Source organism: Cyanistes caeruleus, chromosome Z, assembly GCF_971803275.1.
Source record: "Cyanistes caeruleus chromosome Z, bCyaCae1.hap1.1, whole genome shotgun sequence".
NCBI classification, from domain to species: Eukaryota; Metazoa; Chordata; class Aves; order Passeriformes; family Paridae; genus Cyanistes; species Cyanistes caeruleus.
In genome coordinates, this window is record NC_141732.1 from 6677230 (window position 1) to 6687517 (window position 10288).

At 54.4% G+C, this 10288-nt stretch overlaps 1 protein-coding gene across 2 annotated transcripts; it reads right to left on the bottom strand.

The window, feature by feature from the left end:
• Positions 1-238: 238 nt before the first annotated feature.
• On the bottom strand, positions 239-6179 carry LOC111922592 (maestro heat-like repeat-containing protein family member 7). Of its 2 annotated transcripts, XM_086867759.1 has the most exons (16): positions 5558-6179; positions 5310-5453; positions 5003-5070; positions 4742-4858; positions 4405-4553; positions 3931-4078; positions 3495-3682; positions 3268-3405; positions 2881-2995; positions 2564-2704; positions 2190-2366; positions 1911-2066; positions 1650-1751; positions 1179-1281; positions 847-903; positions 239-557 (listed from the first exon to the last, which is right to left on the bottom strand). In XM_086867759.1, the coding sequence occupies exons 1-16, from the start codon at positions 5682-5684 to the stop codon at positions 358-360; spliced, it is 2130 nt and encodes a 709-aa protein (XP_086723885.1). In that variant the 5' UTR covers positions 5685-6179; the 3' UTR covers positions 239-357. The 2 variants fall into 2 exon arrangements, with proteins under 2 accessions (XP_086723885.1, XP_086723887.1); XM_086867761.1 differs by lacking the exon at positions 1650-1751 and having other exon boundaries at positions 5558-6164.
• Positions 6180-10288: the final 4109 nt, after the last annotated feature.

Here is a 10288-nt window from a genome sequence, read left to right on the forward strand (position 1 = left end):
AAGCTCTCAGCAATGCAGGCAGCAACACATGGGCACAAGGACACAGATGGCGCTTCCTGGCTGGGACAGAGGTTGTGCTGAAGGCACCAAAAGAAGCACCACAGGCCAAGGGCTTCTGGCCACTTTCCCTGCACCACTGCACGCCTGGGCAGCTTGCCGAGCACAAGCACCCTTTTCACCCTCTTCCCCTATGCCCTGTGCACCATGAGCAGCAAAAGAAAAGTCTTGGGAGTCTGTGTATTGTAACACATCCTATATTTATATACTACAGAAAAATGAAAGAAGAAAAATAACAATATTTAAGAAATGCAAAATGCCTGCCAGCTCATGTGGCCCCAGCAAACAGAGCCTGCCGGATCAGTCCCCGCCACAGCTGCAGCAGCATAGGCAGCTGAGGATCGATAGACGAGGCCGTGATCTCCATGCCCTGCGGAGCTGATCTCGCAGCCTCTGGAACATGGAGATCGGAGCGGGGTCTCCTGCCATCAGAAGGCGCAATGTCTGAAGTGCCTGGCCTCTGATCTCCAGGCTGATGTCATTCATCATGTCTGCTAGGGCTGGAAGAGAGACAAACAGAGCCACGGTCAGATCCCAGTCCTATGAGGGCCCACGGAGAGCCCCCTGCCAGGGCCATCCCAGCTGGCTCTTGCCATGGGCAGCAGGGAGCAGGGACCCAGGGGATCAGCCCGAAGCTGCTGGCCACAAATGCCCCACGTGCCCCTGAAATCTCGGTGTGCTCTGCCCACACCACCCCTGATCTGTTGAGGGAGCAGAGCCCTCCACAGCCAGGCCAGGACTTGCAGCTCCCCCCGCTAGCCCCGCTGACAGCCCGCTGCCCTCACTCACATTGGTAAATGAGCTGCAGCTCTTTCTTCTGCCCCATCAGGAGCCGCCCGGCAATCCCTGGGAACACAGAGCCTGTCAGGGCCCCGGCGGCACAGCTCCCTGCCAGCGGCGCTGCCAGCCCTGGGGCCACACGCCCTCCCGCCCCGGCAGGGTTCAGCCCCAGCCCTTGCCGCATCCTGACTCAGCCCAAGGGCACGGCTGCCAGAGGCCGGCAGCAGCCCCGAGGGCAGCCGGGGCTCCAGGGCGCCGGGCCCGGGGGCCGCTGCCGGGACAGCAGCAGCCGGGGCCGGGGCCGAGCTGCGGCGGGGAGGGAGCCCGGGCTCGCGGCTCACCGATGAACCTGATGGCCGCCGCTCGCAGGGGCTCCTGTGGGTTCTGCAGGTATGGCAGGGCCCGGTGCAGGTGCTCGGCCGCTCGGCTCTCGTCTTGTGCCAGCTGCAGAGAGCGGCAGGAGGGAAGGGTTGGCGCGGGCTCTGCCCCTCGGCCGGGCGCTGCCTGCGGCCAGCCCTGGCCTCCCGTGGCCGCCCAGCCCTGAGGCACCGGGCAGCAGCCGCTGGTGCCGGGCTCTGGAGGGGGCAGCGGGCCGGCTGCTGCCCGGGAAGCCGCGGTGCCGGCCCGCCCCGCAGCCCCAGTGGCTCGGGGCTCCATAGGCAGCCGGCTCGGGGCCACAGGAGCCTGGAGAAGAAGCCGTGCGGCCCCCGGCTGCGACACTGGGCAGGGGCGCAGCTGCCAGCCCCATACACCGAGCGCCGGAGACAGGGAGCTTCTCCAGGTTAAGGCTGGGCCTTCCAGGCCGTCCTTACCAGGACCTCAGCGAACTTCCACAGTTGCTTGTTCTTCATGGGATTTCCAAGATCTCTACTGTTCAGGAACTTGGCCATGCAAAAGAGTGCTCTCTGAGAGGCCTGGAGAGCAGCAGAGACCCGCAGATGGCCTCACAAGCCAGGGCACAGGACCCGCATTCGTGTGCCAAGGCCTGCAGGAGGCTGCAGCCAGCAAGGTGCCAGGGCAGGAGGCAGCCGAGCCCCCTGCCTGGGTGACAGCAGCAGCCCGGGAGTCCTCACCTCTGCTACATGCTGGTTCTCGTCGTGGCAGTGGAAGAAGAGTGGCAGCAGGCTCTGGCGCACATGTGACTTCAGGGCCTTGTTTTCCTTTTCCACCACAACGGTCACCAATGTTCGGAAGAGCAATATGGACACCAGCTGCACCTGGCTATTATCCTATATGAAAGGAAGAGAAAAAAACTTCAGCCCTGTTGGCACGGGGCTCAGCAGAGCACAGGCCTGGTGCACCAAGTGTCCAGGCAGCAGCCAGTGGCCTCGGCTGGGGGCACAGAGCCTTACGTGGTCAAAGAGTGGTGGGAGCGCCTCAGCCAGCTGCAGGACGATGGGGCTGGGTATCAGCATCTCCTTGGCCAAGACTATAAAGCTGAGCACCATGTTTGTCATCTTAACTATCTCTCCATCTGCATCCTGCAGGAGCTCCACAAGCCTTTCAGTCAGGCTCCACATCTTTTCAGTCTGTGCAGAACAGAAGTAAATGAAACGCTACCTTGCTGCTGCCACAGGGCCAAGAGGCCAAAGGCCTGTCCCAAAGCACTCAGGCAGCTGAAGCGGGAGGTAGGAGAGCTGGCAATAGCTGCCTTTTTGCCCAAAGCCCAGCCAAACCCATGTGACTGCATTCCCCAGTGCAGCTTCTGCCACTGCCCACTTCTCACCATTGAGGGTTTGTCAATAAGCTGAAGAAGGGCCCTGAGTGACAGTTGATGCCTCTCCCTGCACTCACTTCGCAGGTGCATTGACAAGATTTCCAGGAGCCTGTTAGCACCACGTTCACTCAAGTCCAGGTAGTCCAGGATCTGAAAGGCACAGGACAGTGACAGGGGAGCCAGCCGGCAGGAGCAGGAACCACACAGGAAACAGGGCCCAGGCGGCAGCCCAGGGCATGGGCACCGTCCCAGGCAGCTGCAGCTATGAGAGGGCAGAGAGGTGGCAAACAGCTCTGCAGGGAGGCAGTTCTGGCCATGGGGCTCACCTCCACAAGGAATGCCAGGGCAGGCAGATCCCAGCGTGCCTCCTGTGTGCTAAGAACCCGGAGCAGGTAGCGAGCTATCCGGGAACACAAGCGCCTGGAGACACAGGATATCTCCCTGCCAGGGTGAAAAAGTAACAAAGCCTGTGGGTAAGGGGGACAAACATCTCCCAGGACTGATTCACAGAGTTTTGATCAGCATCCTGCAAGGGGACCTGAACCCTTGGGGAGGTGACTGCTCCATGTGGGAGCCTTCCTCTCCCAGCGTTTTCCAGTCTCCTTAGCTGTCCCTTGGTGATGAGGCCCTCTGACCCATGACAATGGGGACTGTGTAGGGTAACCTCAGCATGGGACACAAATGCCAGAAGCAATGGGGAGAAGGGGTCTCACCTGGCCAGCAGACCCACAGCATGATGGTGGGTGTCAGCACAGAGCAGCGTGTCCCAGCCACACTTGCGTTCCATTGAAAGCACGACTTGCTCATAATGCATTCGGCAGAGTAGAGACTTCAGGGCCCGCACTGCAAACCTGTGTGCACAGCAAAGCCCAGGTCACGCTGGGAGCACTGGCTCCTGCCCTGGGGACATGGCAGGAACAGGATGACTGGGATGGAGCACCTGCTGGGGCTGATGGCAAGGCCATGTTGCTCCTGGCATCCCTTCCAGAAGGCATTGAGATCCTCTGATATATCCAAAGTGCTGAAGAACACTTGGAAGAGCAGATGCACAACGAGGCGGGGGAAATACACATTCACTACCCGTGGGACACAGGGCACCTGAAGGAACTTCCACATCACCACTGTTGCCTGCAGAGGACAAAGCACCCAGGGATAGTGCCCAGTGCCAAGGTATCTGTGTGGCAGGGCCTGAGCGCGGCAGGGCAAGGCCAGGGGAAAGCCTTGGGGAGCTCCACGCCTGGTGCCCCTGAAGCTGCCCCTAGGCCAGGTTTCAGCCCAGTGCCTGAGGCAGGCAGATGCGGTGGGGAAGGAGGAAACAGAGCTATTGGAGAGGCGGTCGGCCATGGGGTGAGCAAAGGCCAGTTGCAGAAACTCACAGCCAGGGCAAAGACACCCGTGTTGTCCCCATCAGAGGTGCACTTGCTGTGCTCTGGCCAGGTTCTCAGCACATCAAGAAGTATCTGCATCACTGGCTCCACAGTCCTGCTCGAGCACATGATGGTCTTCCACATGGTCACTGCAGCTCTGTGGGGTGACAGTTCTGTCTCATGGGGGTCTCAGACACATCCCCGTGGCATGGGCAGCAGTGGCAGGAGCTGAGCTGGCGTTGCCAGCTCTGCCTCTGCCCGCTGCCCCTCACCAGCAGCAGCACCCAGGCAACCCAGCCCTGCGGGGACAGGGCCCTGACAGGGCATGGCATGGCAGCAGGCTCAGGGGCCAATGGAGCAGGGCTGGGAAAGGTCCCAGGTACACAGGACCCTGGAACTCTCTGTTGGTCAGACACCTGGGCCAGGCTGTGTAGACTGATGGTCTGGGGAGCCCTGAGCCCTCTGGGCACATGGGCCTCATACCTGTCACACGTTGGGGCCACACGCAGGAGAGCAGTGACCACGTCAGCAGGCTGTGCCTCGGTCAGATCCAGCAGGGTCCTGCCCAGCCTGGAGTCAGCAGACTCATTAGCCATGAGGCACTGGTGGATGTACCTCACCATGGCAGGCACCTGGAGAAGGCACAATGGGAGACTTGGAAAGCTGCCAGAGGGAGTTAGGAATGTCCCCTGCTTCCCCAGAGAAGTGCTTCCCTTGTCACCACGCTGCAATGGCCTCAAAGGCTTAGAGTGATCAGCAGGCGTGGCTTGGGAGGCCAAGCGATCCCTGGAGGATCAAACCCTGGCCACAGGCTGCTTACTTGCTCTGGAATGGAAACACCCTCCTCCAAAATGAATTCCATCATGGCAGCACTGGTGTCGCTGGTGTAGATGTCACCATCTTCCATGGACCCAGTGCCCATGACGCTGGTCTCTTCCTGCCAAATGCGCTTGATGAATTTGCATGTTGGGTAGGAGAAGGAAGGGTGGGAAGAGAGGGATATTGCATGGAGTGTTCCAAGCATGGTGCTGAGCTGAGCAGTGCCAGCAGGCCCAGCCCAGTTGGGGATGGCTGCAGGTACCTGTGCAGGTGTTTTGTGGAAGAGGCCACAGGCAAGGTCCTGCTCTTGTGTCTGGTCTACGGCTGCATCTGGCAAAGAGTGAGAGCAGCAAGAGCTGAGGGGCTGCAGGAGCGGCTGGAGAACGCAGCCTAGCCCTGTGATCCCCAGGCAGGGACAGCCCCAGGGAACTGAGCACAGCCCTGCTTGGTGGCCAGCCCCAGCCTCTCTCCGATCCTTTCTGTGGGCATGTCCCCAGGGGATGGAATTGGATGGGATGGGACCAAGCTGTCTGCAGGCACCAGCCCTGTGGCCCAGCTCTGCCACTCACCCTCCTCCAGCGGCTGGAACTCCTGCACCTCTTCAGTCTCCACTTCTGGGGCAGCTCCAGGACCTTCTTCCTCCTCCTTCTCCACCCAAGCCAGCTTGGGCACTCTCGGCGGTCGCTGCTCCAGATCTCCAACACTCTCCCATCCTTTCCATAGGAACAGCACCAGGGGATAGCATGGCATGGCATGCAATGGGATGGGGCCAAGCTGGCAACAGGCACTAGCCCTAAGGCCCAGCTCTGCAGCTCACCCTCCTCCAGCGGCTGGAATTCCTGCATCTCTTCAGTCTCTACCTCTGGGGCAGCTCCAGGGCTTTCTTCTTCCTCCTCCTCCTGCACCCAGGCCAGCTTGGGAACTCTTGGGGGTCGCTGCTCCATGGCAGTGCCTGGATTTATGGTACTTGCAAGAGAGATGCCTCGGAAAAGCTCCGAGGCAGGGAGTCCTGCAGTCGTGCCTGGAAGACACCTGCAAGACTCAAGTCCTGGCAAGACTGCAGGACAGCAAGTCCTGCACTCGGGTCTTGAGGGCTCCTGCCACAAGGACACGAGGCTCCTCCTCAAGGATTGTGCCCTGGTCTCAAGGGCAGTGACTGCAGGGATGGGCGATGCCTCGGAAAAGCTCCAGGTCACCAGGTCCCACAGTCTGCCCTTGAGGTCACCTTACGAAGATAAGCCTCGGCAAGGCCACAGGTCACCAAGTCCTGCAGTCTGGCCTCGAGATCACCTGCAGGAATGACAGCTCAGAGAAGCTCCGGGTCAGACACAAACGAGTTCGCTGTGCGGGGGCTCCTCACAGCACCGCTCTGGCGTGTCCTGTCCCGTCGCGTGCACCGAGCACTGTGGTGTGGGCCTGTCGCTGTGGCCAGCTCCTATGTCACCATGTGTCACAAAGGGCCCTTTGACACCCTGTCCCTTTCCATCCCATGGTGACCATGTCACAAAGGGCCCTTGCAAACACTGTCACGTGCCCTGGTTCTCCCCCTGCCCCCCATCCCCCCTCAAAGTGGCCCCGGTTGGAAGGAATCTCTGCTCAAAGTGTCTAAGACAGTGTTGCGGCAATTGTTTAAGTTTAGTTGTTGTTGTAAGTTTGTCAGTTCCATGGTTCACTCTTCTGCTCCCCCCTGTTCATCCAAAGGTGGTTTGCCCCTTGGAGTTGTATCCTCCCCTGAACTGCCCTTCATTGTAAAGCCAGCTCCTTATTCCCAAGCCTTCCCTGCCTGTCACCACAACCCTGCTCCTACCCCTTGTCCATCATTGTAAACCCTGCCCTTTCTTCTGGATCCTTCCCTGTCAACCCCGTAAGCCTCGAGGCCTCATTGGCCTACGTGACCGGTCCTCTATTCCGCCTCATCCTAGGTGGTTCCTGCATTGTAACACCCTCCCTTTGCTACTCCCTCCTGGATTCCCCATTGGCTGTTTGTTTGTACCCTCCTGAAGTAACCTCCCTTTGTGCCCCGAAGTAATCCTGGCTAGCTCTGTCAATGGGGGGTGTCAGGATGGCTCTTCATGACCAAGAAAAAAGACCAAAGGGCTGCTTCTCCCTCTGGGATAAAGTAGGATATTTATTCTGGCTGGGATCCAGGAGGGAAAAGGATACATTTCCCCAGCTCTTTCAAACCTCAGGAGAGGGGCAGGGAGACATATAACACCAACCAAAGGGATAACATTTCAGACACAGGGGAGGGGAAAAACACGTCACAGCTGCAGGGAGGGTTTACACAGAAAGCAAGTAATGCCCAGAAATGTGCACTACCACATCTCCACCTATTTTGTTATATATAATTAAATAAAAGGTAACGAGCTTATATGACTTACTGACCTGAAGTGACCCACCAGTTCTCATTTGCAGGCCGGTGAGGGTTACTCCGGTCTGCCAACTCTATATGGTTGACATCTGAGGTAGCTGAGATTAGCTTAATTATGCTTCTGTACAGTATTCTGCTTAACACTCCAAACACTAACACCATTAGCAAAAGAATGACTAGCAGCAACAGAATAGTTTTCACTACTGAAGCTCACCACCCCAAGAGTCCCCAGTTTTTAAACAGTCCATTGAACTAGTCATCTGCTTCTTGCTTGACTTGTCTGATCATGCTTTTCATCTCTCGGAGCGTAGCATGGATGTTAGGAGCTTTTGATGTCAGATTCATGCAGCAGAGACCCTCGAACTCCTGGCACTTGTGCCCATGGAGCAATAGGAGAAAGTCTATTGCTGCACGATTTTGGAGTGTTGCCTGCCTGGTAATTTCCTCATCTTCTAGGAGGGCACTTATGGCGTTAGATGTTAAATTCGCTTGTTTTACCACCCAGCATTCTAGGTGTCCCAGCTCACCTAGGGATTTGGCTGCAGCCACCCAAGGAAGGAAAATGGATGCAGCAATTCTTTTTGATTTGGACCAATGGAAAATCCCTGAATCACAACTTTCATCTAAATTTGTAACACTTCTTTTTTTAATTTTTCTAGTCAAATTGTTTTTATGGGTCCATTCACCAATTAATGTTTGATTGGGTGCTAACAATGATAGACGCCCTATGGTACATGGCCCTCCGAGAAGACGGGATGGAATCCCTGCCCATGCGCAATCCCCACATGTTGAAGAAAGGGTTTGGCGTTTGAAAGATATCGGAATGTCATGGTAAGTTAGTAAACCCCCACTCTCCGTTAGGGTGGTAAGGCCTCCTGCAATTAGCCAAGCTAATAGCACCTAGCTATATGAAAGCAGATGGGAGTAACATAGTGACCCTAGGTTATAAAATGTCAAATTCTCCTGCAATAAACGCCATTTCTTCGCCATCCATCACATTGATGTCTTGTGGGTAAAATGATCCAAGTGGCCTGGGTGTGGCCACTGTGCTGGCTTCTGAACCAGGGTGTTTGCCTTGCTTGAAAGGCTACTGTCATGGAGTTACTTTACCTTTAAGGGAGTTGGAGTTGCTGGGAAGTGCTTGGAGTCTTTTCTCCTGACCAATTATCGGTCATTGCTGGGAATTGACAGCAGTTTAGGCCATTGAAAAGTGGGATCAACTTGTGAACCCTACCTTAAAATGTAAAAGCAGAGCTCTCTGGGTTCTCTTTGTTTCCTGGCTGTGAAGGGTGGCAGAGCTCCAGGCCTCCCGTCCCTGCCCAGGCCATGCGGTTGGGCGGGGATGGGGCCGGGGCTGCCCCGTCTCCCGGCCAGGAGATGGGGGGGCCTGGGGAAGGTTTTCCCCGGGCCGGGCCGAGCCGATCTCTGGCTCGGCTGCAGGTTTTGCTGTAACTAAATTCACTAGAAACTGCCCAGTGAAGAAAGAGAGAGGCCCTGGACTTGCAGCGGGTTGGAGCAGCGACTACACGCTCCAGAGCAGCCATGAGGAACCTTCCATCACAGACGGCTCCAGCTCCTGTTCGGCAGAGATCTCCGAACCATCTACAAAAGCCTGGGCAAGATGTTAACTCTTTCATTTTCCAGATGAGACTTGCGGATTAATCTTTTTATCCAGAGAGAGAGAGAGAGATCAACATGAAAAGAGACTTTATAAACTACCAGTGACAAGAAAGAAAAGAAGCTTCAAGAAAGGTAGAGAATTAAGAAGATGCTTTAATTAAGCTGAAATATCTCCCTGTTAAAACTATGGAGATGGACAATGAAGTCCTGAGAAGAACTCCTTTAATTCATGATATAAGATCTAGAGAGGAATAGTGTTCAAAGTGTAAATTTAAGTAAAGAGTAATTATAGTATAGTGAAGTGCTGGGAGATTAAAAGCCTTGAGAGGCAATGAGAAAACTGTTGGGAGATTTGAAGCCTTGAAAGGCAATGAGAAAACTGTTTTCTGGTGAAGCTCACAGAAACAGATGAAGAAGACTTTTTATTGCCTTTGAATAACTTATCCTTAAAAATGCTACCTGTAGACTCATGGCCCATACATACTTCAGAGTGATGTGAAAATGGGAGGAGTGAACTCTAATAATAGCAGCTCTGAGCAGCTAACATTATGGCAATAGAAAACTATAACAAAAATAGTTTTCTTGTGAGAAACTCCATAAATTAACAGGAAGAAATTTCTGTTTCTCTATAAAGACTGGTGAAAAGACTAGCAAGAATTGGGACTGTTTTAACCATCAGAGTTCCAGAGTTTTTGTCTCTGTTGTCATGTGAACAAGGGAATAGTGGGTAGATAGGGGATGGAAAGGTTTTTTCTGGAAGTTTATTCTGGTGTTCTTATTATTGTGGTTTGTCAATAAACTTTCTTTTTTTTCCCCTTTTAAGTTGTATGCCTGTTTTGCTCTTGTTCTAATCCATATCTCACAGCAAGAAGTAAGTAATTTTCTTAGTTATTTGTTTAAAACCACAACAGCTACATATGAGGAACAGTCCTTTGGGGAGGCCTTTGGGATGTGTATGAGCTGAGGAGTGCACTTTGATGTAGCTTAGGACACGGCACCACTTTTTTGCTGTGAATTCTTTTTGATATTGTACTATATGGTGGAAGGTTTCTTTATTAATTGGAGGACTGACCCTAAAGTGTACACAGTATAATGCTGGAGAGGAACCCAGTAGCTCTAACTCCTGGGGTTCCTGCGTTGCCTTAGAAAAATGTGGTAGCCACTCTTCAATGGGGTTTTTTAACTCTGCTTCTATTTGAGTGTGGTGTAGTTTATTACCTGGTTCAGGAGTCAGTGCATTAAAGCTATGTGTAAATTCATCATGCTGCAAAGAGATTCCTACCAGGCAAGTAGACATAGGATTTTTTGCTGCTGCGGTAGATAGACATATGTTTTCTTTCTGGAGTGTTTGTGCCAGGGTCACCCAGATGTTCTGGCGTGTCTGTGGGACAATCCAGGCCGCTGTCAGGCTGCTCAGTGTGAGTAGGATGACAGCAGGGTTAAGGTTCATCATCGATTTGAGTGTTGTAATAGACAGAAACTCTTTTGTTCACCTAAATATATAGATATGATATGATGCTTTGCAAAACTGTGCTTTGTGTGTAAAATCGGGAAGAA

What these genes read in the sequence shown, in the direction of transcription:
- LOC111922592 (XM_086867759.1), bottom strand. Translation starts at nt 5,684, where the DNA reads ATGGAGCAGCGACCCCCAAGAGTTCCCAAGCTGGCCTGGGTGCAGGAG. An exon ending in GTGTTTCCATTCCAGAGCAA is followed by an intron (nt 4,554 to 4,741) that starts GTAAGCAGCCTG and finishes TGCCTTCTCCAG; the next exon opens with GTGCCTGCCATGGTGAGGTA. An exon ending in AGAACCAGCATGTAGCAGAG is followed by an intron (nt 1,752 to 1,910) that starts GTGAGGACTCCC and finishes GCTGCTCTCCAG; the next exon opens with GCCTCTCAGAGAGCACTCTT.